General features: G+C 46.6%; 4 protein-coding genes across 5 annotated transcripts; 3 read left to right on the top strand and 1 right to left on the bottom strand.

The window, feature by feature from the left end:
- The first annotated feature begins 106 nt into the window (after positions 1-106).
- Positions 107-10,633, top strand: anln (anillin, actin binding protein). Its single transcript, XM_061266988.1, has 22 exons — positions 107-280; positions 1,160-1,310; positions 1,381-1,806; positions 2,244-2,735; positions 3,022-3,209; positions 3,286-3,390; positions 3,620-3,731; positions 4,040-4,326; positions 4,474-4,616; positions 5,030-5,168; positions 5,253-5,388; positions 5,563-5,733; positions 5,826-5,952; positions 6,037-6,085; positions 6,403-6,456; positions 6,613-6,645; positions 6,959-6,977; positions 7,173-7,285; positions 7,557-7,643; positions 8,102-8,209; positions 8,541-8,713; positions 9,014-10,633. Exons 1-22 carry the CDS (start codon positions 263-265, stop codon positions 9,126-9,128), a joined length of 3,246 nt encoding a protein of 1,081 aa, XP_061122972.1. The 5' UTR covers positions 107-262; the 3' UTR covers positions 9,129-10,633.
- A 240-nt stretch (positions 10,634-10,873) lies between these two features.
- On the top strand, positions 10,874-18,642 carry asns (asparagine synthetase). The gene is made up of 12 exons (XM_061266989.1): positions 10,874-11,029; positions 12,548-12,803; positions 14,367-14,604; positions 14,673-14,852; positions 14,929-15,030; positions 15,102-15,229; positions 15,337-15,463; positions 16,062-16,168; positions 16,325-16,425; positions 16,495-16,576; positions 16,653-16,808; positions 16,925-18,642. Exons 2-12 carry the CDS (start codon positions 12,555-12,557, stop codon positions 17,126-17,128), a joined length of 1,674 nt encoding a protein of 557 aa, XP_061122973.1. The 5' UTR covers positions 10,874-11,029; positions 12,548-12,554; the 3' UTR covers positions 17,129-18,642.
- A 67-nt stretch (positions 18,643-18,709) lies between these two features.
- tac1 (tachykinin precursor 1) lies at positions 18,710-20,146 on the bottom strand. Of its 2 annotated transcripts, XM_061266990.1 has the most exons (5): positions 19,939-20,143; positions 19,328-19,430; positions 19,224-19,247; positions 18,972-19,028; positions 18,710-18,870 (listed from the first exon to the last, which is right to left on the bottom strand). In XM_061266990.1, the coding sequence occupies exons 1-5, from the start codon at positions 20,053-20,055 to the stop codon at positions 18,824-18,826; spliced, it is 348 nt and encodes a 115-aa protein (XP_061122974.1). In that variant the 5' UTR covers positions 20,056-20,143; the 3' UTR covers positions 18,710-18,823. The 2 variants fall into 2 exon arrangements, with proteins under 2 accessions (XP_061122974.1, XP_061122975.1); XM_061266991.1 differs by lacking the exon at positions 19,224-19,247 and having other exon boundaries at positions 19,939-20,146.
- Positions 20,147-26,020: 5,874 nt separating this feature from the next.
- On the top strand, positions 26,021-27,553 carry c1galt1a (core 1 synthase, glycoprotein-N-acetylgalactosamine 3-beta-galactosyltransferase 1a). Its single transcript, XM_061267327.1, has 3 exons — positions 26,021-26,133; positions 26,649-27,310; positions 27,389-27,553. Exons 1-3 carry the CDS (start codon positions 26,055-26,057, stop codon positions 27,551-27,553), a joined length of 906 nt encoding a protein of 301 aa, XP_061123311.1. The 5' UTR covers positions 26,021-26,054.
- The last annotated feature ends 357 nt before the right edge of the window (positions 27,554-27,910 follow it).

Here is a 27,910-nt window from a genome sequence, read left to right as displayed (position 1 = left end):
CTCTCTCCCACCGCCCCCTCCCAGGCTCTTCCTTTCAATTGGCTGGTCCTACTTGAATTGAGTGTCCGTCCCTGTGATTGGTAGAAAGACGTTCGGAAGAGCTGCGCCGCTAAAATTCGAATTTGAACAGGAGTTGTTTTGTACAAGAGGTAAGAGAAGACCAGTCGGTAGAGTCAGTCGGTAGAGTCGCTCGCTTCCTTTTGGACATTTTAATGTACTTGAGCTTTTAGAAATCTATAAGCCACAACACATTAGTGCCAGAATGGATCCTTTTACGGAGGTGAGTCGAACCATTTCACTTCCTTGATATGCTCGTTAGCAACCTAGCAGGGAAGACGAAAGTGTAACATCAGTTACAAAGCGATGATTAGAATTTCTCAATATAAACGATTTGAACAAACGCTGAGGTTTTTTGAATCGTTCTCTGTGTGTGATGAAACCGGTGAGAACGTCTCGTTTCTTTTCAATAACTGACAGCTCAACGTTTAAAAGGCGTATACGTCACGAGGCGATTCGTTTTTCATTCAAACATTGACTGTCCTTTTCCAAGGCCCATAGATGGTGTGTGCAGGTAGTTTTCGCTGTTGAAAGTTGGCGGAAGAGTTATTTGAGCCATTAGTTACTAACAACTATTCCTAAAACGTCGTCAAAGACAGGGATAAGACTTTAGTTCAAAGAAATACATCAAACTTGTATAGCACTCTTTTTGGACACTCAAAGACGCTTGGAATTGTACTCCCAAGTACTCCCGCGCCCATTCGCACTGGTGGTGCTAAGGTTCACAGCAGGCAGGCTGCCAGAGGCGTGGCGAGGGGGAGGGGGCGGTCGGTCGGTCGGCTGGCTGGCTGGCTGGCAGCCTGGCAGGCTGGCAGTGTGCCCCTCCGACCACCACCAAACATTCGGCCGGCTGCGTTCACATGCTGTCCTTTGAAAACTCACTTGGAGGCATTGGACCGAAACGTTTGACTTTGTGTGCAATACAAGAAGAAAGGCTCAGGTGTGTGTTACCAACATATGATATTGACTTTTATTATGGAAAAAGAATAAAGAACCCATGTCAACTGTTTGATACTTTCACATGTCAGTCGTATTGAAGTTGTTTTAGCATGGCCTTCTTGGAAAATGTCAAGAAACGGTTCCATGTCGACCATCCCGTCAGAAACTCTTGGAGCGGACACGGGCTCGAAGAGAGAACCTCCAGAAGAAGATGGCGGCCAGACCAAATGCGGCAGAGCGACAGCTAGTCAAAAGACCCAGGGAGCCTCTGACTGATACAAACGGTGTGATGATTAAGACGGTTATTGCGGAAGGTATGTCTGATTTCCATCGACTAACCACTTGGATGAAGACTTCACATCTTTATGTTTTCATTCCTCCCAGTGACTCAGACCTCCTTGAAACCGTCTCCGTCCAAGCGCAGATGCTCAACGGAAAATACCGAGCCGGTCGAGGCGGAAAAGAGTCAAACGCCGGCTCCTGTTCAGCCAGATCCCCTAACAGACAAGAAGCCCCCTGTTGTCCCTGTAAGCGTCCCACCGACATCTTCGACCGGGGAAACCCGATCGCCCGCTCAGCCGGTAGAGTTGAAAACGCTTCTGCCAGCACCAGAGAAGATTGCTGCGGCTGCGCCTTCCAAAATGCAAACGTCCGGGCTTGTTGACGTGGCTCCGGTTGCAACGAAGAGCGTCAAAGACCCTGCTGCGGAAGGTTCACCTGCCGCCGCTGCCGCCGCTGCCGCCGCCACCACCGATATGAAGTCGCGTCTACAGAGGCTTGCCCAACAGAGGAAATGCTGGGATGGCATCGGTAAGCTGCTTTTTACTTTGAACTAGGACTCTAGGATTCTTGCATTCCATGAAAAATATCAATTCTTTCGATACATGTGAAATATGGGAATCATATCAATCGCAGCAAGGGTATTGCATATTTTCCAAAATGGGCGGCAGCCAGCCCTCCTCGTATGTGGTATTCGGTCTCGAAAGCAAAAGCAATAATGGTGAGGAGAGTGTTTCGAAAAGCCAGACCCGCTCGGCTCGGCTCCCGGTCGCACCGCTCGCCAGGGCTGCGTGATGCGCTGTATCGTTACCCGATGGTAATGGCCAAGCGCAGAACGCTTCTTGGGGCTGTCGGTTGTTCTTGTATCAACATGGAAGTGTGATCGTGCTCAATGTTAACATTGAAATTGGGATGCTCGCTTTTCAGATTGTCATCGCCTAACCGCTCGGTGTGTTTCGCTCTTGCAGACGAGAGTGCGGAAGACTCCGCGCCTCCGCGTCTGTTGAGAGAAAATGTCGCGACAAGTTCCGACCCCGCCGCCGCCGCCGCGCCCTCGGAAACGTCAGTCGGGCGGAGAGGAAAACTGGCCGTCCTTGCTGCCACCATTGGAACTTGGGAAGACGACTTAAGCCATGTCAGCATTTCAAAAGAGAAAAAGTCTGTTGCCGCTTTTACTCCCAAGTCGGCCTGTAGGAATGCGCATTTGTCTGCCTCCACGTATTCATCAAATGAGCCGAGGCCCCAGAAAGCCTTCATCCAGGCGGCGGCGGCGGCGGCCGCGCCGCTCCAGCCCCGCGAGAAGACCGAAAGTGTAGCGACGCCTCAGTCGGTAACGAGGCCTCGGAAAGCAGCGGAGTCGCCGTCGAGCTCTCTGAAAAGCGCTGCTGTTGCCAATGTTTTCACACCACAGCTCTCTGCCAAAGCAACTTTTGCAAAGAACACCGCTGCGGCTAGTCCCGGTAAGCTATAGTGCTAGTGCATTTTTTCTGACTTTGAATTCATACGACCGTTTTCTTCACTGCACTATCCACCATGTACAATCGCATTGACAAAAGTCCGTCATAGAATCAACAGCCTCAAAAACTCTCACCTTAACTGTGTCCTTTGAGTCATTCGTTGTAATGCTAATCGACTCCCGATAGGACGTTGCAGTCCAGACAGATCTACAGCCAAGCAAGCGCTTCTCTTCATGCTTAAAGAGAAGTTGTGCTTCAGCCCTACACACCTGACGTTTTTCTCCTCTAGGGCCGCAAGGCGTCCAGGTCAAGTCCTTCCTGGACCGATTTGGCGAGCGATGCCAGGAGCTTACAAACTCGCCGACGGGGCGAAGCACCCAGCCGGCCACACCAAACGGTAGACTTGTGCAAAACAGGTTCATGGCTGCCCAAGCGGCACAAACGACCACAGCTGATCTCGCCCACAAACAAAAACTGGTAGGTACCTACGGACGCTAGTGCTGACATTTATCCTTCTCGTCTATCTACTAAAGACGATGACTTCTCTTTTCAGGAGCGCGAGTCTGAACTGGCTCAGATTCGGAGTCGGCCCCAGGGCAATAATTTGTGGAAAAGCAGAGATGCTGGCTCAGAAAGCAAGAAAAGAACAGACCTCAAGGTTGATATACTACAGTGTTTGCGTGAATAGTATATCCAAATCGGATGGATACGGTGGACACACACAAACGGCCTCAATGTTTTGTGTCATTTGTACCTATGGCATCGCCACCTAATTAAGTGGTGGCCAACTGTGGATTGATGTCTGCACATACTACATCCACAGTTTCTTGTCTGTTTTGTGTTGGTCTGATCAATTTCTCTCTCTCTCTCCTTTTATATTTTTTTAGGAAAGTCTTGACAAATGTGTGGATAGCAACATGGCCTTGGTTGAGCAAAAAGATGAGCCCAAAGCACCTTTTCCTGAAGCTCCAAAAAGCCCTGAAAAGGACGCAACTCTAGGTATTTTGACGTACCCTTGACCACTAGCCAGTGTTGGGAAAGTTTCTTTTCTAGGTCAAAGTTCCGATTTTTAAATGAACCTGTTGCGTTCATAATCCTTTTCTTTTAATTGTTCCAAAAATGGATGAAAATGGACACTTCTGTTCTTACCCGCTGGGATTGAGGCAGTTAGGGCACTTCTTTTTTTCTTCCTTCCCCCCTTCCCCCAGGTGCTGCGACAATCGCAATACATAAGGAAATTGTGCATTGTGTTCAGTTCATTTCCATTTTGCCGATTTTAATATGGGCGCGTTCAACGTGATCGACAGGAACCGGCTTCCTCAATTGTCCCCCGGCATCCGCGTCGAGTCCGATGAGACATGAGGACAAAATGGCCGACGCGCCAAAAGATGAAGAGAACGCCGAAGACGGGGAGATCGAATTGTGCGTCGACGGTTCCGTCGACTCTGCCGTTATCAACGATCTGTTCCAAGGAGTTTTGGAGGAGCAGGATCAAGAGGCGGAGGATGCCTTGAACATCTCTTCCATGTCCCTTCTCACACCACTGGCAGAGACCGTGGCTGCTGCCGTGGTCAAGAGTCCGGAGACAATGATGGTATGATGCGTGCGGATGTAGTCGCAATACAACTCCACCTACTAATCCTTCCTGCCACTCTCATTGTTGCCTGCCCCTTTCCAAAATAATGATGTCGTATTATCTTACATATAGTATAATGAAGCATTCCCTTCCCTTTTTTTGCAGACATCAACTCCAGCGGTTTCATTCATCATGAACAATAGCAGTCTAGATGAAGCCTGCCAACCTCCGTTCCAGAGAACAAGTATAAGCAGTGCCGCTTCTGACAGTATCCATGTCACAGATGACAATCCCAAATTACCATACAGGTAAGGCACTCTTGATGACATTACGGAACATCGTGCCGTAAATGACGTTGCTCAGCAGCCTAACCGTAGAGGACAAGTGAGCATTCTGCTTTATTTGCCCATCTACCCATCCAAACTTTGTCTTCTGCGAAACCTGGATTTCCCCAGCTACTCTGCGGGGGGGGGACTTCCTGAGCTAGCAGGGGGACGTAAGCCATGAGCCCAGTTCAACACTGACAAAGAGGGCTTGGATTGGCTGGCGGGGAGAGTTACTTTTCCATTTTCGGCTCGAAAGTGGAAATTCACTCCACGTGCGCGAGAAATAAGAAGACTGCTCAAATTAAGACCAATGTGTCTATTTCTGCTAGACCCTCCCAATCTTATTCTATTCACTAAACTGTAGGCCGGCCCTAATCCGTATACGTCTGCGTCAGTGTTGACGCTTATAGGTCCACTCGAGTCAAGGAGTCGGAGAAAGCCAACGCTAAGGGGAAGACGGCGAAAAAAGAGCTTTCCCACAGAGCAGAGGAACTGGGAGGCTCCAGCTTGTCTAGCGTCAAACAAAAGTTGAAGGTTTGAAATAGCTTGCCTGTGTCAATTTGCCAAGCAAGCGGTGTGCTGCACGCGACTCCACCCGTTGTCTCACCGTTTGTCTAGATTCTCACAAATGAGATGAACCTGCAGCAAACAGTCATCCACCAGGCCAGCCAGGCTCTCAACTGTTGCACAGATGAAGAACACGGGAAAGGCTCTCAGGTGGAGGCTGAAGCAGAGAGGCTGTTGCTGGTCGCAAGTGAGTGCAGTGCACAGTGTTTCCGCGTTGGGAAAAGCGGCTCCTTCTTCAATTGTGCAAATCTGAACAGACGACGACGCCGTCGTTGGATCTACACGAGTAGAAGACTAGTCCTGATATACGTAGTACATAGATGTAGATATAGATGTATGTTTTTTCTCTTCTTCGCCCTAGCTGTAAAGAGAGAGGCACTCAAGACAGAGCTGCAGCATCTGAAGGGCGAGAAAAGAACCCCTGTGGCCTCTACAGCCAGCGGCATCTCCGCCTCCAAGGGCTCCGTCTGTCTCCAAGACTTGCGCTTGCCTCTAAAGGCCGACTTTGTTTGTTCTTCTGCCAGCAAGCCAGGTAGACGTGAAGTCACTGGGCAGGCAAATGATCATCATCATCACCACGGACGGACGGACGGCTCTTTTTGACCTCGTGCCCTTTTGTCTCAGAATCAACGAAACATTCTTTCTTCATCCTGATTCGGGCAGGAGCTGAAAACACGGTGGCCACTCCCCTGGCAAGCACGCACTGTGGGCTCACTGGGGACACCCTAGCCTTCCCCACTAAGTTGACCTTGTAAGACACACAAAGTCTGTCTTTGTGTGAAAAATGAGAGCAGCATGGAGCTGATTGTTCCTATTTTTTTGTCTGGGCTTTCAGATCAGATGTCTCCAGTGAGTTTGCCATTGATATCCAAGTGTATTGTCTGGTGAGTATTTCAAAAGTGCTTTTTTGACACGGTAGGGGAAGGGGGTGGGGGGGGTGTACATTACGCGTCACCCAAGCAAAGGGAGTCATCAATCTCCTGTCCGCAATATCAGGGCTTTGTCAAACTAAAAGAGCAACGTCCGCAGCGAGGCGCGCCGTCCCGCGCTCTCGGCGTGTATTCAAACGCTGTTGGTCATAAAGCGGCGAGCCAGATTCCACGATGATATGAAAAGTTGTCCTCAATCAAACGGCCCGTTTTCCCAATGCGGGCCTTTTGCTAGTACCAACCGAGCGTTCTTGAACATTTGCCATCCTCAGATCCAAAAGTGTGAGATCAGCAGTGACAAGAAGAAGAAAGCCAGCAAGTCCAAGGTATGAGGGGCGGGGCGGAGAGCACATGTCAGATGAGACCTTCTGCTTATTCCATGTGCTCTCAAGATGTGGATGATTCATTCACTTATATAAGACACGGCTGGCTGCGTACAAGTGTTGTTTTTGTTACATGAAATGATCTGCATTCCTTTTCAGGCCATTACTCCAAAGAGATTTCTTGCTATCACGGTAAGGCTTTCAAAGTATTCCCTTCTTTGTGAAGATTGATGTATCTGTTCGTAGTTAGGACGTCGCTTGATATGGTGTGATGGGGTGGCTAGCCACGCAAACCTACATTGAAGATTGGGGAATTTGACTTCTCTGCCAGTGACTGGCGTCTCATGGGGAAACTGCAGTCTGACCTTACGCAACACTGCTTTTGCCAGTGCTAAGGAATTACTCGGCAAATTACTCTCTGCGTCTCCATGAATGCCTTGGCGTTTTGTTGCACCGTGCATTTTTCTTTTCTCATCCTTTCGTCATGTTTATCTTTGTTTTTCAGAAAAGCAGCCAGACACCAGGTATGTCCAAAATGAACACATCCCTCAGCATGAGAATGACAATTTGACGCTACGCTAATTGTACGGTCACCTCCGAGCTCAAAGGACGTTCAAATATACTAGATGTATTGATATTTTTCACAAATGTTTCAATCCTTTCTTTAACTGGTGGTGTACTTTCAATGACGTTGGAAACGTTCTTCACATTTCTTCAAGTTCTTGCAAGTCCAGGCGGCCCGAGCGCTGTTCGTACCAGTAACTTTGTCCTGGTTGGACATCACAAGCTCACTCTTGCTTCAATCGGGGAGAACAAGTTTCATTTGGAGAAGGTCATTTTTGATTATTACTCTTTTAGTCTGATACAGACTTGAACTCCGATGTTCGCCAATTCTTTCCAAAATGTAACTTTCCAAAAAAGCATTTTTTTACGGCAAAATGATTGGGGGGGAGGCAAGAGAAGTACAAAGCACAAAGTATTCGATGTTTTCACAGGTTAAAATGGGGTGCAAATGTGCATAGATAAGAATAATGGCCTGATCTTTTGAAGTGACTCCATCCATCTGTCCACTTGTCATTGTATTTCTTTGCTTTTGACAAAAGGTCCCATTCTTGTGTCCTCTGGAGGGCCACGTCTACCTCAGGATGTTGTGCCAAGTCAACTCCAAGGTGGAAGAACGCAGTTTTCTGGTGAGTATAATCAATGTGGGATGGGATGGGATGGGGGGGGGGGGGGGGGGGGTCAAGCCTTCAAATTGTGTCTTTCAAACATGGGTGGGTGTCCCCAAAGTGACCCGCATGAACAGAAGTAAAAGAAGACGTTTCTGGCAATGTCGTGTTTCATTTGGCCTAGCCACAGACTTCTTTTTATTATCTCATCAATATTGGGGGGGATGAGGCTGGCTGGCTGGCTGGCTGGCTGGCTGGCTGGCTGGCTGGCTGGCTGGCTGGCTGGCTGGCTGGCTGGCTGGCTGGCTGGCTGGCTGGCTGGCTGGCTGGCAGGCTGGCTGGCAGGCTGGCTGGCAGGCTGACCAGCCAGAGGGTGCGCTGTTAGATTCCCGCTCTGCCCGAGTCATTGATACAGTAACGAGGTTGTGGACAATTTCCTGCCAATGGTGCTAATGTTTCCGAATGCTTCCATCCTCCAGACTATGTTTGAAGACGTCAGCGGCTTTGGAGCCTGGCGTCGGAGATGGTGCGTCTTATCGGGATATTGTATCTCCTACTGGACTTACCCCGATGATGAAAAGAGAAAGGTAAAACTCGCAGTGCACATTTTGGGATTTTGGACTGGGCTGAAAACAGGTGACTGAACTTGGCAGATCAAGTTGTAATTATGGACACACCTTTTGTGCCAAAACATCGGCACAAGAGTAAAAAAAAAGATATCATTGGGCAGGACTTGACAGAAAATGGCCTGTCTTACTCTTCATTGTGACTGAAAAGAAATGAAGTCAGGTGTGTGCATGCGCATCATCTGCCGTAAGAAAAAAAAAAATCAGTACGTCCTGTTCGGTCACCGCTCGGGAGCCACACAACACTTGTCGAACAATTATTATTATTTTTTTGTGGTGTGCGCTTTCTCAGAATCCCATTGGCCGCATCAACCTGGCCAAGTGCATCAGTAACAGGGTGGAAGCGGCCAAGCGAGAATTCTGCGCCAGGCCCAACACATTGGAGCTCGTCACAGTTCGAGCGCAGAGAGAGGACGACAAAGAGACGCTCGTCAGTCAATGCAGCAACTCCATGTGTGTTACCAAGTAAGTACCAACGTACCAACGTTAGGTATGTCCCAGTGGTGACGCATAGGTTGGCCAGTTTTGCATTTGGTTGTTAAGGAATTCCATTGTTATCAAACGGCCGGTGCGCAACAAAGGTACGCAAAGGCAGACGTTGCAAACCGCACGACTTGCATTCCTCAACATAAATGTAGGTTGGGATTTCAAAACCGTAGGTGCTATACATACTTTGTACACATGTAGACCATCATCAGTGGGATGTGATTCAAGGCACATGTTGTTTACGTGGACTGAGCGCATGCAAATTGCTTTCTTATGCAGAAACTGGCTGAGCGCAGACACAAAGGAGGAGAGGGATTTGTGGCTGCACAAGCTGAACCAGATTTTGGTGGACTTGCGCCTGTGGCAACCAGGTGGCTCTTCCAAACCTCTCTAAACCCAAAACACAAGCTCTTGCTCTTGCTCTTGTAAGTTTTAGCAATACGCCATTACTAAGTGCAATACATATTGTTCGGAGGCTTATGCGTAAATATCAAGTCATCAACATGAGAAACCAGCATATTTATTTACCTGTAAAAAAAATCATTACCATGGCTGCACCAAATTAATATCATTACTGGTAATCATCAAACTATTGATCAGAGATGGCTTTGTGTGGCTACATTTCTTTTTTTAAGCTTTTTGGTTTTTTTCCCCTAGCACATCAGCTTGTTGTTTTTTTGTTGTTGTTTTTTTCGGGTTTTTTACGATTATTATCATTTTAAGATGCACTCTGAACATTTCGAATGACACCTGCAGCTGGAAAATGAAATGGGCTTTGAACATTCCTTTATTTGTGGACAAGGTTTTCCGCTTTTCTTTAGCCTTCTGCCTCTGAAGGCGTCGCTTGTGACATGTGGATTCCTTAATGGCAATCTAATGGCTTCTGTTGGCGACTCTGAGACAACGCGCGGGATCGATCTCACAGCCGCTGAAAACCGTTTGCGGTATGAAACTTTGCCATTGTGAACAGCCAGTGTTAATCTGCTATTTCCAAATGTCCAAATAAAAGGGCTTTTTTTTTTTAAAACAAAGAGTGCAGTTTTGAGAGCTAGAAAAGCTTGTACGATAGCAATTTTACCATGCGCTGTCTTCCCAGCAAAGAAATCTGTGTTGCTGAACCTAACCCTTAAAAACAAAAAAAGACTAGGATTATTAAAAAAAGAAACAATTTGTAATGAGAAGAAATGAAAGTGGAGCACATTTGTTATTGAGCAAAGCGGTGGATCTTTGCAGTCCTAAATAAGCCGGGAGTCGCGTTCATTTTCAAAAAGCTCGGTTGACCCCCTGAATTGGGTTATTTGCATGGGAGTAATGCTGCGGACACTTTAGAGGTAATAGAAAAATGAAAGCAAGCCATACATTTGAAATATTTGACATTACTACACTAATAAGATTGCAACATTTTGTCCAGGCTTCATGGCGATTTAGCAACAATGTTACTCGTTGCTTTGTAAAGACTCTTGAGATACGCCATGCCCTTTCACCAGGATTGGTGAAGACTAACTCGTACGTTGATCTTTTTGCCGCTTGCTGAACTCCAACCAACTGCATGCACCATTACAAAGTTGGACCAAGAAATACATTGCAATAACAAATGCTGAAGCCATCATTTAGGAATGATTGTTGAGCAATTGAACAGTATGCACGATTCCTTTGACATCATTTGCCGGAATAATTACCTTGTGCTAATGTTCTTGACAAAAACATGGAAATTCCAACTCTAAGTCAATTTCTATAGTTTGGATGGTCTTTCTCCCCAGTTGTACTCCGATTGAAATATGTCTTTGTGTTTATTTCACTCTTCTTTGTTCACTTCTGTGCACAGTTTTACTTGTTTGCGATGTTTCTTTTCAAAATGTAATACAAATAGAGTTGAATAAAATCTAAAGGTGACAACAATTGGAGCGCAACTGACGTGATTCTTGCTCCATAATTCCACTCCTATACTGTATGTTACTTTTGCTACCACAAAAGTGACATTCTGAGTTGTGTCCAAATAATCAGGATTCTTGAAAGTTGAGTGAGTGAGGCAGTGAGTGAGTGAGGCAGTGAGTGAGTGAGTGAGGCAGTGAGTGAGTGAGTGAGGCAGTGAGTGCGTGCGTGCGTGCGTGCGTGCGTGCGGGATGGAGGGTGGAGATTTTTTTTTTTTTTTCAATTGGGTCCAATTGTATTACGCCGTCCCCCATGTTCGATGTGACACTAGGAAACCAATGCCCGGCTCGGCTCGATCGCAGTAGCGCCAGCATCAACTCAGCAAACGTCAATTCTACTCCTGGGAATCTCTGAAAGAACAAGGTAAAGACTTTGACACCGGAACCAATGTTCATATATGCATCTGTTTCGTTCACCTTTTGACAGCGTGTTCAGATAAAAAAAAAAATACTACGATGACTTTCAGAGTTAGCAATACTCAACTGAGTATTTTCTTGTCGATTGACGATTGGAACTTGCTGTTGTCGCATGAGTAGCGCCTATTCTGTTCTTGCATTTCCACCTGTCTGTCTGTCTGTCTGTCTGTCTGTCTGTCGCGCGGGCGCACGTTACATCACCAAATGGTTGATTTGACGCCCAAAGCAATTGGAACCCACTTTGCGTACTCATTTGTAAGCGTTTTTTCCCCTCAGCCAAGGCGAATGAGAAACAAGCAAAGCGGCGGCTGCTGCGCATAGCTATCGAAGCAAGTATTGGAGTAAATCAGACAGACCGACAGACAGACCGACAGACAGACAGACAGACAGACAGCTAGCTGTCAGTGTTCTCTCAAAGGACTGATCAAATTGCTCCAGTGGTTGTGAAGTGCGAGTTCCTCCTCACGTTCAAGTTGAAATGCCTTTTCAAATGGCAGCAACAAATTCAGGTCGATGATTCATTCACATTTCTCGATTGACACAGCTCATTTGGTTGTTCATTTCTTTCCAAAAAAGACCACAATGCCTAAGAGTTCAAAGCAAGGAGAGGAAATGGAAGCCATTTTCATTTCCAAACCATGCAATTGTGTTCGATTGGAACAATCATCCTCAATATGCATGTGTGAGGAAGATGCTCTGAGGCTCTTGCTGCAGGTTGGTCCCTTTTGGACAAGTGCCAGCCTGATGTTTGAGCACAACAATGAATGAGCTCCATTGGAAGTGACTTTGGGCGAGAGGCACGACTGGATACAGGGGGCGGACGGCAAATACGGCCGGCGGCCGTATAAACAACCAGAGGAAAACAAGGGGTCACCTCAGGATAACTTGCAGCCTTCAGCAAGCAGTCTAAATATTTGCTTGAATATTGAGTTGGAGGCCATCACTAGTTCATCCACTTTGACAGCCTTCAATAAGCATTTTAAATATTTGCGTCAATATTGAATTGGAGGTCATCATTAGTTCATCCACTTGGACAGCTTTTGTTATTGCTTGCGTTTTGTCCTCTTGGTTGCGAGGTGATTCGTTGTCTTGGCTCTTTGTCCTTCCTTCCTCCCTTCCTTCCTTCCTTCCTTCCTTGCTCGAACCCTTTTCAGAGAACGCCTTGCAGCCACCAATATTCTCTGCTTGAAAATATCGCTTTGCTTTTGAAGTTTTTGTCCATTTTTGATGACGTCTCTGAATGGATTACAGTCTATCCGAAAGGAACAAAAGCTCAACTCTGCCATTTTGTGTCTAGTCAAAATATTGGGCTTAATATGACGCCTTGTTAAGGTCACTTACCTGATGATGAACTGCAGTGTCTTTTTTTTCTCTGCCTTTGAAAGTCAGTACTGTGATTTTGCCGGTATTTGGCTCTTGGCTGGTACCGCACCTTTTGTCTTTGTACATTTGTTCCCTTCCGCAGATCCGAGATGTGCGGAATCTGGGCGATGTTCGGCAGCGACGCGTGCCTGTCAAGTCAGTGCAGCGACGCCATGAAAATAGCGCACCGAGGCCCAGACGCCTTCCGCTTTGAGAATATCAACGGGCACGCCAAGTGCTGCTTTGGCTTCCATCACCTGGCCATTTTGGATCAGCTGCACGGCATGCAACCTTTGCACGTCAACAAACTGCCCTTTTTGTGGCTGTGCTACAACGGCGAGATTTACAACCACCTCACAGTAAGACCGTAGCAGAAGTTTGCCGTTTTTTCCTTCTGTTTGGAGCAGGCCCGTGCCCGGCCAGGTCTTACAGAAACAGCAGTTGGGAGCACAACAATGAAGTTCAAGTGCTGGCTGAGCAGCACTGCAGTACTGACTTAATTGCATGTCATTCGATGCATTCATTGTGTTGCTCACACAAATCACTTTTCTTGTGTTTAGAAAGAAATGGCGTATTTTCCGCACCATAAAGCGCTTCGGGAGGCGCAGACGTGACAGGTTGCTTATCGTCGTGGTCACGTCGCTCTTGGGCAATGATCCAGAAAGCTTGAATTGTGCCCCGAAAGCACGTCTTTTTGTCCATACCGAGGCTGTTTGCATCTTTGCTTTTTGAGAAAACGAAAGGCTCTTAAGAATGCTCATAAAAATGAAAACCCTGCAGCATGCATGTGTTTACAATGTGGGAGGAAGCTGGCATCCGCAGAGGATCACCACAAAACTCTTTCATGTCAATTCCACCGTGGAAAACCTCAGGCAAGATTGTTTGACACGCATCCTTTAAGGAATGTGGTCATGCATGTTAAACATACGGACTCCATTGTTGGTTGGTATCCTTCCATTTAAGAGGGAAAAAACCCCAACAGAATGGGCCCTGAAATAACTGACAACAAGGAATTTGCAGACATGCGTTCAAAAAGGCCTATTTACTCAAGTTTGAAAATGCATTTGTTGACTCCAAAATGTGAAGTTAAGGGTGTCGTCATTTAGGTCAAATTAAGAGCAAGAAATGAACGGCGGCGGCGGCGGCGGCGGCGGCAGCAGCAGCAGCAGCCTTTGTGGAGCTCCAGTGCCCTGCTCGCGTGCCCGCGCGCATGCCCGCATGCCCGCCCAACCAGCCTGTCACGTCTTTTGTCAGTCACCAACATACGTATGCAAGCATGATGCATTCTAGCTCATTCTATATTCCGATGAACTTGAGACGAGTAGACCCCCCGAGGCGTTGTCAGTGTTTGTTGTGAGCTTCAAGTTATGGTGAGTCACTCTATGCCCGAGGAAAAGAAAGAAAAAAAAGAATAGCATTGCGTAAGCTTTGAGTCACTTTTCCATTGAGACAGGTGTGGATCATATTTCATTGCTGCAATCGATAGCCTGTCGCTAAGGCGTACTTGCATTCTACACGTACAGCTGAAACGAAAAGATTGCTACTGATCGATCGTCTGTCATCTTGTCCCTCTACTGGAATCTCAGTATATTCTCCTGTTTGGCCACTTGATGGCGCCATAATGCAAATAAAGCACCTTGAAAGCCACGCGAGGCAAACCAATTGGTTTTTGGTGATTGCAAGGCTTTCTTTTGCTATCATCCATCCATCCACCCATCCATTTTCTGTACCGTTGTATCCCCACAGGGGTCGCGGGCTTGCTGGAGCCTATCCCAGCTGTCATCGGGCAGTAGGCGGGGAGGACGAGCCGCCCTCTTTTCCTATCATTCAAGTCAAATACTATCATCAGGGATAAGTCTCAAAGGGTTCTGAGCAACTTGATCAACTATATGTTCTACTTTCTTCCTCAACTCTTTTTTTAGCTGAAGAAGCAATTTGAGTTTGACTGCCAGACACAAGTGGACGGCGAGGTTCTGCTGCACTTGTACGAGCGCTTCGGCATTCGGAAGGCCGTGTCTCTCCTGGACGGCACCTTTGCTTTCGTTCTGTTGGACACGAGCCAGAGCAAAGTGTGCCTGGGAAGGGACACGTACGGCGTGCGCCCCTTGTTTCGACTTCTGACCGACGACGGAACGCTCGGAGTCAGCTCCGAGGCCAAAGGTAACGGCCCGAGCGCGCTGGTAGTTAGTTAGTCATGCGTGCAAACCTGTTGGGTTTTCTCGCCGCAGGCCTTACGGATGCGCTCCGCGCCACGGAGGCCAAGGTCGTCCCCTTTCTGCCGGGTCATTTTGAAGTCTTTCGTTTGAGCCTCAACGGAAAGGTGACATCGATTGAGCTGGAGCAGTTCCACGAATGCACCAAGGAGCCAGCTCACGCCATCTATGACACCGTGGGGAAACTGGCAGCAGGTAGCCGCCGCCCCCGCCGCCGCCACCACCGGCCTTCAGCGTCGCCTTGCAAAAAGTCATCGCTGCCATGTCTTAGGTTTTGACGACGACACAGTCAAGGACAACATCAGAAGGTTGTTTGAGAACGCCGTACGGAAACGGCTCATGGGCACCAGGAGGATTGGTTGTCTTCTCTCGGGTAATGGCTCAAACGTCTTGCTCTATCCGTGGGATCTCAGCAAAGAATGGAGTTCATTTCCTGTGCTTCAGGGGGTCTGGATTCCAGTTTGGTTGCCGCTACCTTGGTGAAGCTGGCAAAACAAGTGGGACTCGAGTATCCCATTCAAACCTTTTCAATCGGCTCGGAAGATAGCCCGGACATCTTGGCGGCCCGTAAGGTCAGCCGGCGCACAGGGAAATGGCAATTGCAAGAATGTCTCTTTATTTGGACACTGAGTCCAGAGTGTGATTTGATTTTTTTTTTCCCTCCCCCTCCCCCCCCAAGGTCGCAGCTTACATCGGCAGCGAACACCACGAGGTGAACTTCACTGCCGAAGAAGGCATTCAGGTTGTAGAGCAAGTGATTGTAAGCCTTGAGACCTATGACATCACCACTGTTCGAGCCTCTGTCGGTGAGTGAAAAGTGAAGCATGATTGAGGAAATGTCAGCCCATGCCATTGCTTTCTCTCTGATTCATTGGTTGTCAATCCAGATCAAGTTGCTAATAGTTTAGTTTAGTTTAGTACATATTATTATATCGATAACTGTGCAAGGAGGGAGACGAAGCCTAGGGCTTGTAAAGAGCTCCACTCCTTCTAACCCCCAATTCCAACCCGATTGATATGACCCGGCCGCGGTTTGAACCCACAACCTTCCAGTCTCAGGGCAGACACTCTAACCACTAGGCCACTGAGCTGGAGGCAAATCTGTCCGTTTTCGAGCAAAAGACGGAATACATAGAAACGTGGTCTCGTTCCAAAAGTGAGCCGAGTGACAGTTGGAGCGGCTCTTTACGTCCCACGTAGGACAGAGAAATGGCGTTGTCATATTACAAAGAAAAGGTTCAACCGGGTCGACAGAGAAATGGCGTTGTCAGATTACAAAGAAAAGGTTTAAACGGGTTGACGTCCTTTAGCGGTGTCTCTCGTGTTAGTAGATAACGAATAGAAATGTTGCAACTCCGGAGAATTGAAAATGTTTCTTACACTGGCCTTGTTTGGTCCCTGTAGGAATGTACTTGGTGTCTAAATACATTGGCGAGAAGACCGATAGTGTGGTGATCTTCTCTGGAGAAGGCTCCGATGAGCTCACGCAAGGCTACATTTACTTCCACGAGGCAAGTGCTCTTGCTTTTAAACGCAGTGGTGTTTTCAACGTATTCGATTAGTTTGACCATATACTGTGATGGAAAAACCTCAGGAATAGATTGGAGCTTTGAAGATACTGATATCGCTAATCTTGAATCCAATTGAATATAGTCCTTCTTGTGTAGGCTCCCAGCGCCGAAGCAGGAGCGGAAGAGAGCGTCCGCCTGCTGAAAGAACTCTACCTGTTTGACAATCTGCGAGCCGATCGCACCACGTCTGCGCACGGGTAACCTTTTGCCCGCTCGCGGGTGCTTGCCCGTGTCTTTCTGGCTTCCGTTCATTTGCGTGCTTTCAGTTTGGAGCTCCGAGTGCCTTTCCTGGACCACAGACTGACGGCGTATTACCTATCCCTGCCTGAGGAAATGAGAAATCCCAGGGTTGGTCTAGTTAAAAGAAAAACAAAACAAAATTACAACTATTGACTGGCTCAGCTACGCGATACCTTGTCTGCAGCACGGAATGGAGAAGTACCTGCTGCGGGACTCCTTCAGAGGTGTGAAATTGATCCCCGATGAGATTCTGTGGAGGAGGAAAGAAGCCTTCAGTGATGGTGTGATGTCTGTTAAGAAGTCCTGGTATATCTTTCTTGAGGAATGCCTTGAGTCTATGGTATGTGCCCATTGGAAAGATAAAAATGTGTGAGGAGCGTGCAATAGGGCGAGAAAATGCGTGCCCAATTGCAGTATTTCTTCACTTGAAATGATTGTTTCCTGGTCTGTGGACAGGTGAGCGACGGCGAGATGGCCAACGCTCCCAAGCTCTTCCCTCACAACACTCCCCGCACCAAAGAGGCCTTCTACTTCAGACAGGTTTTTGAAAAGCACTTCCCCGGCCATGCCGAGTTGCTCCCCCATTTCTGGATGCCCCGCTGGATTGATGCCAGTGACCCGTCAGCCCGCACACTGTCCATCTACACCAGTAACGACTAAATAAGTCAAGCAGAAAGGCAAACATGATTTGAATGGACATTTCAATTCACCTTCCAAAAATTCACAAAGAAAGATCGTCTCATGTTCCAAATTCATGTATTATCGGCAAATGAATACCGTTTTTTCCATGTATAATGCGCAAAATGTAACTAATTTATTGTCCTAAAATCTGGGGTGCGCATTATACATGGGTACAAAAAAACCCAAAAAAACTTTTTTTTTTTTTTTTTTTTTAATCCAGATATGATACGGAGGCTGCCATTACAGATGCGCTTTCTTCTCTGCTGTTCACTTCAAACACGCTCCATACGAACACAATGCTCTGGTATCAGACGCTTGCTCGATCACCTGCTCGTTTGCTGTCACAATGTACCCTACACAAATCCGAAACATTTCTTCGCTATCGAGTTTGCTAGCGCAGTGATACTGACCGGCAGAATAACATCCGGTTGTTCCCAAAGATGATCTTTTTTCTGAAATAATTTTACGTTTACGGACTTAAGTAGGAGTCCAAATTTGGGTGTGTATTATACATGGGTACAGGCTTTTTTCCAGCATCAACATGCCATTTTTAGGGTGCGCATTATACATGGAAAAAAACGGTACATTGATATCACTGAGTGGAGCCAAAGCTTCAAACAGCCAACAGCTCAATCATATTGTGGATCAATTCTTTCGGACTGCAATTCATACTCTGTTCTTGAGTTCTGCATTACTGCAACCAGCTACGTTTGTGCTGCTGCTGCTGCTGCTGCTTAGTTATTCAAGTTTGAAATTGCTTTCCTCATCCAAATAGTATTTACAGCAGAACCTCCTAAGTCTACAATTGGCAAAAAAACTCTTGAATCTTTATGATGCACGATTGATGGGCATGGCACCATGCCCCCACAGAGACTCTGCTCCACTATTCCCACAAAAAAAAGGAAATACTTGGTGTCAAGATCTTCCAGATCTGGCCAGCCAACCACATCATTTGAGAGAGAAATCACAAGCATTGACTTCTCTTGCTAATCCTCTTGAGTTATTGCTAGCATGTTTCTTAGCATTTGCCTTTTCAAATCAAGTGTCAAATATTCAAACATCATTTTAGCCATCAATTTGTTGAGTGTATGCAATCATACGAGTAGATCATATATTTGATATATGACGTTTCCCAAGTATGCTGGACACGTATAAATGTCTGGAAGAAGCAAATGGCCACCATTTGAAGTCGCTCCAAAATGCAAAAAAACCACAACTCTTGAATCTTAATTGTGTGGTGAAATGACATTGGGAACAGGCTTCCTAACCCAAGTCTCATCTGAATACAAGCCTTAACTTGCCATCTATTAGCCATGATGTTTTGCATTTTAATGCATTATATATACGTACACACACACACACACATATATATACATGTATATATACATGTATATATATGTTAGTTTCTGTCTTTACGTTCTCTTTGAGAGTTCCATCCAATGCTATGCTTGCTTTTCTTCCATTCATTCTCAATAAAGTTGGAATGCAACAAATGTTTGAGTGATCCGCCTGGCCGGCCGGCCGCCCAAGCAACACAGGTACAACACTGGCACGAACGACTTAAACATGTAAACACAATTGTTTTATTTGACAAACTGTAATGAGCATCTACAAAATCAACACAGAGGTGAGGAATGCCAAGATAAGAAACAGGCAGGAGAGAAGATGACCCTTTTAGCGGCGCTTGTCATACATCTGTATTGTGCTCCATTGGGAGGAATCTGCACCAGACAATCAACAGAGAGAATTCTCTTAATACAGGCAGGCAGGCAGGCAGGCAGGCAGGCACAAATGCAATATTTGTACTGGCACAATGATGTACCTGGATCTTCTTGGTTTCGTTTTCCCATCAACCCGACAAAAGAGTTGACTTTATGCCCTTAAATATAAAAAAAAAAAAAAAAAAAAAGATCAGCCACAACAAGAAGGAACGATACACCTCACGTAGTCTAAGAGCTTTAAAATGGTCAAACCTCTGCCACTTGAGGAAATGAAACTTTCCATGATAATTGGGATATTTTTTTTCTTTTTTGTAGACTATTCCCTTTTTTCACTTCTTATAGCAAGTACTTACTTTTGCGTGGAATCTCTGTCTTTGCTTTGGTAGAAAAGGGAAACATTATACATATGCGTGAGACGGCAAACGGAACTAGAAATCATGTCGTTGAGAATTGTTACCCATTGAGCGCTTCCCCATCAGGCCAATAAACTGATGTGGCCGGGGCTTTCTTGTCTTCCTCAAAAGTATTTCTCTGAAGGGGTCACGAGACATCCAGTTGTCCTGTGGAAAGCAAAGCCGTGGGACAAACTCAGAGTATTATTTGAAAGAAACAGTACAGCAAAACAGATCATATTGTTCTGTACATGACCGAATTTGTGAATAATAATTGGGGGGATTGCATGCATTTGTTTGATTGAGAAAGGGCGCTCAAATGTCTTGTATTTATTGTTGGCGAATTGTCATTAGCAGAATGGCCTCCGCTTGGCATCGCTCCAATTCACAATGTCAAGCACAAGACGTGCAATTCATTTCAATACGGACAAGCGAGGCTGCAGCATTAACAATAACGTTTCATCAGGCTAAACGCTTTCCTGTATGCCTCGAGTCTTATCGCTTTTCTTACTTCTTGATTCTTTTTTCTCTCTCTAAACAAAATGATCGTTTGTGTGCACTGCGAACCCGGGGGGAAAAAAAACGCAATATTAATTCGTTGTATTTTCTGATGCTTCATTTTCATTTGGGAAATGTGCTCACTTCATTCATTTATTCTGAAGCGAAAATGGACTACCTGAATGTGGTTGCTGTTCGTCCAGTCGTCATCGATTTCTTGAAGGTCGTTCTCCTCGCAAAAAACTTGGCTTATGGCGATGAAAAGCATAAAAAGTGAGAAAAGACGAAAGCTCATGATGCCAAACTCGCTTGGCTGTGGTATTCTGTTCAACGACTGGAACGTAAGTAACTATATGAGTACGGAGGAAAACGGACCGCAGGGGAGAGCGAGAGAGAGAGAGAGAGAGGGAGGGAGGTGAGAGAAAGAGACAGAGACGACGCCAATTATGATGACCCCCAATGGAAAATGCACTTTTTTAGCTTTTAAATACATTTTATTGTGGGCTTGGAGTGTCCGGGATTGTAGAAAATTTTAATCTTCCCCTCCAGGTGTTGCAGAGATACTTTTATGATCTATTTGGAGGATATTTTTGACGCCGTATCCATTTTTCTATGACCTATTTTTAATCTATTATCTATGACGTCACCGTTTTTGGGGCAGAGCTACTTTTATAATCGAGTTGGGGGATATTTTTGACGCCGTATCCATTTTCTATATGTTCATCTATTACCTGTGTTTATCTATGACGTCACCGTCTTTGAGCGGCACTAGCAAACAAGCTAACAGGTGTGGCTGGCCAACCAATTTGGCAAACCCGCCATCTTTATTACTCAAAGGTGACACAAAATGTTAGATGATGCCGAAATGGAGAGATCAAAATGTTGGATGCAATTATGCACGCAACTCCCCGAAGAAGTGCATGGTCAATTTCCTTTTTCGGGGCCTGCTTGTCTGTGCCAATCACTTGAAGGACATTCAGTTCCTATGGAAACGGCGGACACCGGCCGGCCGGCGGGCGGTAAGCATATGATCTTCATAATGTGTGTCTGATACCCTCGATTTCATAGCATTAGCATGAGTATTTCTGCTGATTTTAGTACTGTGCGCTCTGTTTTCACTTGTGGATGTATTTTCAGTGGTTGAATGATGAATTGCATCAAATGCGTTAAATGCATTCGTTCGCTTCTCGCTAACGTTAGCATTAGCTGACTGCTTCGCTAGACTGCAGTGCTAGTGTTCATTAATAGTCGAGGGGATTTATTTTGTTACGTGTTATGTATGATTGGATGGACACGTCTGCTGCTGCTGACATGTTTTAACCCAAAAGTCTGCAGCGCAGGTAAACGCTACCTCCGCTAAAAAAAAAACTACAAAAATAAAAACTACAAATGTGTCCGACGGACAGGGAGGCGGTGCCGGCCGGCCGGCCGGGGCGGGGCGGGGCCGGCCGGGGCGGGGCGGGGCGGGGCGGGGCGGGGCGGGAAGTGTCTCGTTTGCTTGCGCTGACCGCTCCTTGGGACCTGCGATACTATGATGACGAGGAATTCCGACAAAAGACTTGCTCTTCCACTTTATACTGAAGGAGTAAAATGTAAAAATGAAAAAAAGCAGGATTTCTAACCATGATATGTCAGTGCCACTGCCTATATGTAAACATAGCCCAGTGCTTCTCAATTATTTTCTGTTACGCCCCCCCTTAGCAAGAAGAAAACTATTCGCGCCCCCCCTCCCCACCGTGACTATCCTAACTTGTCTTGTAAGTCGTAAAATGTTGCACTGTCGCAAACGTCACAGAAGTAACAATGAGACCGCCACTGCCCCCTGCTGGGAAGATGCGCAATTACACTTTATTCTAGTACTGCAAAAAAAAAAGCCTGTTCCCCAGGGTCACACGCGCCCCCCCAGGTATAGCACGGCGCCCCCCAAGGGGGGCGCGCCCCACTATTTGAGAAGCACTGACATAGCCACACGGGTTCAGTTGCCACTCGGCAACGGTGCGAATCTGAGTGTCAATTGTCTGTGATTGACAGAAAATCAGTTGATGTTTTAATCTAGGTAGCATATGGATAAAATGGTTTTCAAACATTCTGCTTTTGTAACTGTAAGCAAATTTAGGTCGACCCTCTCAAATGAAAGGTGTAATTACTAAGAGTGCCACTCATTTGCATCAGAAAAGCATTTGTTTTTAAGAGTAGTGTGTTCAGGATGAATAGGTGGCCACGGCACTATGGAAGTTGAATGTGCGCATAACTCAGTGAGTGTTCAAGTGGCTGGCTTTATTCCATCAACAATGGCTTTGTATTATTTACCCATGTGCTAAACAAATGTTTAATCTGGGAGGATCTGTACTCACCAATCTGATGATGAATAAAACATGCATGGCATTAACAATGTCATGCTTTAAAGTTAAGTTAAAGTCCCAATGATCGTCACACACACACATCTGGGTGTCAAACTATTTTGGATAGGCTTGGACTTGAGAAAAACGAAGAACGTACACCAGACAGCCCGGGAGATGCTTGTGATTAGCACGTCTGATTTGCAACAAAAGGCTCTTTTTGAATCTTGGCCAATGTACGTTATATTATTACCAGGCCACCAGTGGCCGGCAGCTGGGGTACGCTGCGTCGAGCTTCGCCCTTGACGCATGCAGTATTGAAAAAGACGCGTTCCAGCTTCATAGTGTCATTTACCAAGTGCAAATGAACTTTACTTCACATGGTGAGGCTAAATGAATCATGTTGGGCTTAACCGTGTGTTGGCTCTTTGCTCAATTGAATCAGTGTCTGTGCTTTTCCCACTGCGTGCTTTCATTTGATCAATAAAGAGGCATTTTATTTCTGTTCCAATAATATCGACGACTCACAGCCAAATGGAATGAAGAAATTGACCCCCACGTGAATCCCTAGATATTTGATTTATGACATCCCAAGGTGCAGGGGCGTCAAATGGAAATGTGTTTTGTTTGGTTCCTGGCTGTCTCGGTTCAAACCCCCCCCCCCCCCCCCCCTTCTACGGTAGCCTCACTGTACGTACGTACATGATTTCACATTGGAGCGGAAGGCGAGCGAGATTTCCTGACAGCAGATGGGGAAAATCGACTCCCATTTCCGACGCTTTCTATCCCAGTCTGTCACGCCAAGCAAGCGCCGACCTGACCTGCATGTCGTTGCTCGCCGCAGCCATAGGCTTCCTCTGCATGCGACCACTGTAGGTGTGCTCCGGAAACTGATATCTATTCAGACAATTGCATTCAACTAACCTTTACTGACACAAAGCTGTGGTCTTAGCAATGGGATTGCTGGTTAAAGTAGGGGGGGGGGGCGTAGCGTGCTCTAACACTGAGCAAAAAAAGACATTTGACCCCAATCATCGTTCATTGAGCGGAAGAAAAAGCCTGAAAAGATGCATGAACTTTTGAACATTGCTGCCAAGGGTTATGTTAAGTAAATCAGTATGGGGATTGAAAAGACACCTCTATTGAAGTTGCAATGCCCTAAAAGTACAATTTATTCCCTCACAGAATTAGGACACTTTTATGTGGGCATCCATCCCAATGATAGAGGGCAACGAAAAGCTCCGATTGCACAAATCCGCTTTTGGTTCAGTCATGAAATAAGAGCAGCAGCTCCGTTGAAAGAATATCAAAAAGGATTTGCAGCCCCTGCATTGAGTAGACAAGTTTCATTTGGACCTAAGCATCTCTAGGCAATTAGAAATCTTTAAAGGGATCCATCATCTGGCTGGCTGGCTGTCGTGGTCCCTTTTTCACTCAACACTTAAGAGTTCTTTATTGTCCCCATGGGGCAAGAAAAGGACGGGCAACGTAAGATTGCGTATTGAAGAGAGCCGCGGCCTCCGTTTGAACATAGACAATGAAGCAAATAGGCTGAAGCACAAACAATTGAAAGGACAACAAAGTAGGCAGTGGGAGGGCGGCTCAAAGCACCATTCACTTTCACACGTGCGGAACAAATGACCAAGCGCAATGTTTGTCATAGTCTTTGAAAAGATCCAGTGCCTAATCAGACATCACTTGACTTCAGCACCACCCACATCTCTGTGGACCAAAGCGCTTCTTACGTCCGTCCGTCCGACCGACCGACCGACCGACATCAGCACCGAGGCTGAAAAGAAGCGCACTGCTATCTTTTGTGCCTTGACCAGAGCAGGTCTCTGTGTATTTTCTGAGATCTCACAAGGACGTCAGTAATGGCCGCGCCGCGCCGCGCCACTCTCTAATGGCTGCGAAAAACATCAAGTACTTTTTAAAAGCAGCAGTAATTGAATATAATAACATGTTCTTCTTGTAAAAGCCTCGTCGTTGTCACAATCAACCAGAACTTGTTTTGTAATTGAAGAAGCAGACTTGAATATATTAGGACAATAACAGAGTTTGTAGCACTTTAGCTGTCATTTACCACTTGATGCAAATGTTCTCTCCACAAGAGTTTTTTTGTGTGTCTGCTGAAAATGCCAGTGCGCATGCTAAGTCAACCAGGTCCAAAATTGGATGTAAGAGCTTTGGTCCAGATCAGAGCACTAAAAGCGTGACTGGATCTTTGCTGCATGTTACAATCAAAATGGGGGCAGTGTGGGGGGGGCAAGATACCAAAAATGGCGGGGTCTTATTAGCTCTTTTGACCATTTGTACTTTTTCTGCAATATTTAGGATGATGTCAGTTGAAGTCGCAAGGCACCACCGCTGTGCTGTATGTCAGCCATGGTAGGGCTGTCTGTAAAATATTGACCCCAGCCAGCCAGCCAGCGTTTGTAGATGCAAAAGACCCCCTTGCCTGCGTCACTTAAAGCATGCAGCGTCTGTCATCCAGTCTAAGAACGGCACTAATGAGCCATATAGCCTTGGCGCTTGCTTGATCCAGCACGTCATGCGATTATGTTAAGCATTTTACCCAGGACGAGAATTCTTGTTTGAGGCTGACCTTTCCAATGTAAATAGATTCCTCTAACATGTTGTCACATTTGAAGCGATTCCAAGATGACAGCTAGGCCTTTTATTAGCACGCTCACAATGACAGCGAGAGCTGTGCCCAACTTTTGCCTTCAATCCATAGCAAGTAAATAAATGCTGAATGGAGAAACATATTCAAGTGGTGCTTTATGATTGTGTTGCCTCAACAATTGAGCCAGCGCATGCTTTGCTGGAATGAAAAGAAGCGTTTCTTTCTTTCTCACTAATGACATCACATCAGACTCAAGGACACTTTGAGAGGATAGATAGATAGATAGATAGATAGATAGATAGATAGATAGATAGATAGATAGATAGATAGATAGATAGATAGATAGATAGATAGATAGATAGATAGATAGATAGATAGATAGATAGATAGATAGATAGATAGATAGATAGATAGATAGATAGATAGATAGATAGATAGATAGATAGATAGATAGGCAAGTGAAGCAGCAGCAGCAGCAGACGTGTGACATGAGTCATGCTGTTTTACCACCATATATATTCAATGCAACTGTGTCCTTTATTGACAGCAGCTCCAAATGACGTCGAACAATTAGACATCCTAAATGCTATGGAAGGAGATGAGGTCTTTTTCTATTTTTTCTTCCAAATATCTGTCACTAGATTTCAATGACTATGTTGACTAAAATAGATCACGTTTTGACCGCTGTGGAGTTTATTTGACAGAAATTTCTCCTATACCTCTTTTTGTGCAGCTAAAGAAGAAGCTTTTCTGTAGCAGCTCTGCCACCTTGTGGCCTTTGTAGTGGACAATGCTGACCTGATTTCAGCAGATGCTGACTGAAGATAGGTGAGTGAGTGAGTGAGTGAGTGAGTGAGTGAGTGAGTGAGTGAGTGAGTGAGTGAGTGAGTGAGTGAGTGAGTGAGTGAGTGAGTGAGTGAGTGAGTGAGTGAGTGAGTGAGTGAGTGACACTCCTGAACCAACGCTGGTTATCGAAATGACATGGCCACTCGCATTGGCAGAGGATGATTTCCCTTGCCATCCAAGAAAGTTTGTGAAATGATTTGACGTCGCCATAGGGAGGAGCAGCTGAAAGTTGTGTCAATAAGGGGCAAAGTGGCTTAGGGTTGACCGTACGTGATGGGAGGGAGGGAGGGAGGGCGGGAGGCCGGCTGGCCGGCTGGCTGGCCGGCTGGCTGGCTGGCTGGCTGGCTGGCTGGCCGGCTGGCTGGCACACCTTAACACCGTTAAGAGCACCGTTTGTGCACCTGCCCGCTTAGTTGAGGAAGCGCTAACATAATGAAATTCAGGTCCCGTTCAATCTTCTTCACCGGACTGATAGTTGGATTTATGTCCCTGCGCTATTTCTCCCACTCAAATTGGCCTCCCAAGAGCCGTACACAAGATGCTTGGCAAGGAGTTCAACAAGGTAGGTGGACGTTTTCCAAATGTTTGTATGCAGTTGGAAAAGGAACACTTGACGCTGCTCTGGCGTGTGTGTTTCTTCTTTTGTCTTTCTACATAGTAAATAGACTTGTAGGGTAAGAAGGGCCAAGCTGGCCCTTCATTGTTACTCTGTGGCCTCACCCAGAAGTTTGGTATCTGTGGGGTTGTTGTTGTTGTTGTTGTTGTTGCTGCCACTTTGACACGGATGCCATTTTCCTGGAACTCTTGACCAAATTGTCGTGGATGCAGGCGCCGAAGCCTCGGTTGCGCCTGACGCTGCTGCGTCATCACGGTGCGCTCCAGTCACTTGGGTAGGAAAGCGCTATACATTGATTGAAAAAGGCCACTTAGCGTTCATTCCAATTGGAACGGACACACAGATGACGGACGGCCACTTTTTATTCTTAGAACCACGGTGGCGTCCAACGATGACTAAAGGTAACAATGTCGTTCTTTGGTTGTATGCAGTCCATGCATGATACTACGTTTTCCATCTAGGCGTCAACCTGAGTCGGACAAGAAATCCCGGGCAAACCAGCCGTATCTTGTGTTGGATCATGACCGGGCCCGAGACTATGGAGTCCCGGACCAAGCACGTGAAGGAAACGTGGGCAAAGCGCTGCCACGTGGTCTTGTACATGAGCTCCGTCCAGAGCGACTTCCCCACCGTGAAACTCAACGTCAGCGAGGGCCGAGAAAACCTGTATCGGAAGACCGTGGGCGCCTTTGAGTACATCTACGGGCGGCACCTGGACAACGCCGAATGGTTCTTGAAAGCGGACGACGACACCTACGTGATTGTGGAGAATCTCCTCTACATGTTGTCCGCTCTGGATCCCGAGAAGCCTTTCTACCTGGGAAGAAGGTTTAAACCTTTTCTCCGCCAAGGCTATATGAGCGGCGGCGCCGGCTACGTCCTCAGCAAGGAAGCCCTGAGAAGATATATCCGAGGTTTCAGGACAGGGGCGTGCGCCCACTTCTCTTCCACCGAGGACGTGGCTCTGGGCAAGTGTATGGAGACCATGAAGGTGGAGCCGCTGGATACCAGAGACGTCAGAGCCCGGCAAACCTTCCATCCTTTCCCTCCGGAGCTTCACTTGGTCAGACAGTTCCAAAAGACCCCTTGGTACCTGGCTTATGAGCACTACCCTCCCGTTCAAGTAAGAAGACCGACTTGCATACACGGACTTGCATGCTATTGACGCGTGGAATTGAATTGTGAATTTCTTCTCCTCCAGGGTCCAGGGTGCTGTTCCGATTTCGCCGTGTCCTTTCACTACATTTACGCAGTTCGACTCTATGCTCTGGAGTACCTGGCATACCATCTGCGGCCGTATGGATACAAATACAGATTTATTGCCAGGGAACATAAATATTGGAACCAAAGCAAAAACCAATTGTGAAACATGCCGTGTAAATACACGTTTCTGCCAACCACCTCTGATTTCTTCATTTTGCATTCGGTGAGTTCTGCTTTGACGCAATTGTTACTTGCTGTCTCGACGTTTCCATGAGTCTGCTACGTGGAAAGACTTTGACAATAAAGCAGACTTTGCCGATTGGTGCTTTTCAAAGTGGAGTGGGCGTGCCGCTGGGGCCGGGCTCCGCTTGCCGTTGCGGTAAGCTGATCTCGCACGCAATGGATCCCGTCCGTAGGGGCACGGTTGCTGGCGATAACAATCGACAAACACCGGTGTCGAAATGGATTGCCCAAAGCAGGTGAGAAGTAGCAGATAAAAGGTTGCCGGGCTGGGCTTTGG

Source organism: Syngnathus typhle, linkage group LG20 (genome assembly GCF_033458585.1).
Source record: "Syngnathus typhle isolate RoL2023-S1 ecotype Sweden linkage group LG20, RoL_Styp_1.0, whole genome shotgun sequence".
NCBI lineage: Eukaryota > Metazoa > Chordata > Actinopteri > Syngnathiformes > Syngnathidae > Syngnathus > Syngnathus typhle.
The sequence above is the reverse complement of the archived record's forward strand: the minus strand, read 5'-3'. Positions and strand labels throughout refer to the sequence as shown.

Excerpts from the sequence above, each read along its gene's own strand:
- anln (XM_061266988.1), top strand. Across the intron at positions 4,327-4,473 it reads AGAGTCCGGAGACAATGATG|ACATCAACTCCAGCGGTTTC; the intron begins GTATGATGCGTG and ends CTTTTTTTGCAG. Across the intron at positions 6,457-6,612 it reads AGAAAGCCAGCAAGTCCAAG|GCCATTACTCCAAAGAGATT; the intron begins GTATGAGGGGCG and ends ATTCCTTTTCAG.
- asns (XM_061266989.1), top strand. The coding sequence starts at position 12,555 with ATGTGCGGAATCTGGGCGATGTTCGGCAGCGACGCGTGCCTGTCAAGT. Across the intron at positions 12,804-14,366 it reads AGATTTACAACCACCTCACA|CTGAAGAAGCAATTTGAGTT; the intron begins GTAAGACCGTAG and ends CTCTTTTTTTAG. Across the intron at positions 14,605-14,672 it reads AGTCAGCTCCGAGGCCAAAG|GCCTTACGGATGCGCTCCGC; the intron begins GTAACGGCCCGA and ends TTCTCGCCGCAG.
- tac1 (XM_061266990.1), bottom strand. The coding sequence starts at position 20,055 with ATGAGCTTTCGTCTTTTCTCACTTTTTATGCTTTTCATCGCCATAAGC. Across the intron at positions 19,248-19,327 it reads GATGGGGAAGCGCTCAATGG|CAAAGACAGAGATTCCACGC; the intron begins GTAACAATTCTC and ends TTTCTACCAAAG. Across the intron at positions 19,029-19,223 it reads GACAGAGATTCCACGCAAAA|GGCATAAAGTCAACTCTTTT; the intron begins GTAAGTACTTGC and ends TTTATATTTAAG.
- c1galt1a (XM_061267327.1), top strand. The coding sequence starts at position 26,055 with ATGTCCCTGCGCTATTTCTCCCACTCAAATTGGCCTCCCAAGAGCCGT. Across the intron at positions 26,134-26,648 it reads TTGGCAAGGAGTTCAACAAG|GCGTCAACCTGAGTCGGACA; the intron begins GTAGGTGGACGT and ends TTTTCCATCTAG. Across the intron at positions 27,311-27,388 it reads AGCACTACCCTCCCGTTCAA|GGTCCAGGGTGCTGTTCCGA; the intron begins GTAAGAAGACCG and ends CTTCTCCTCCAG.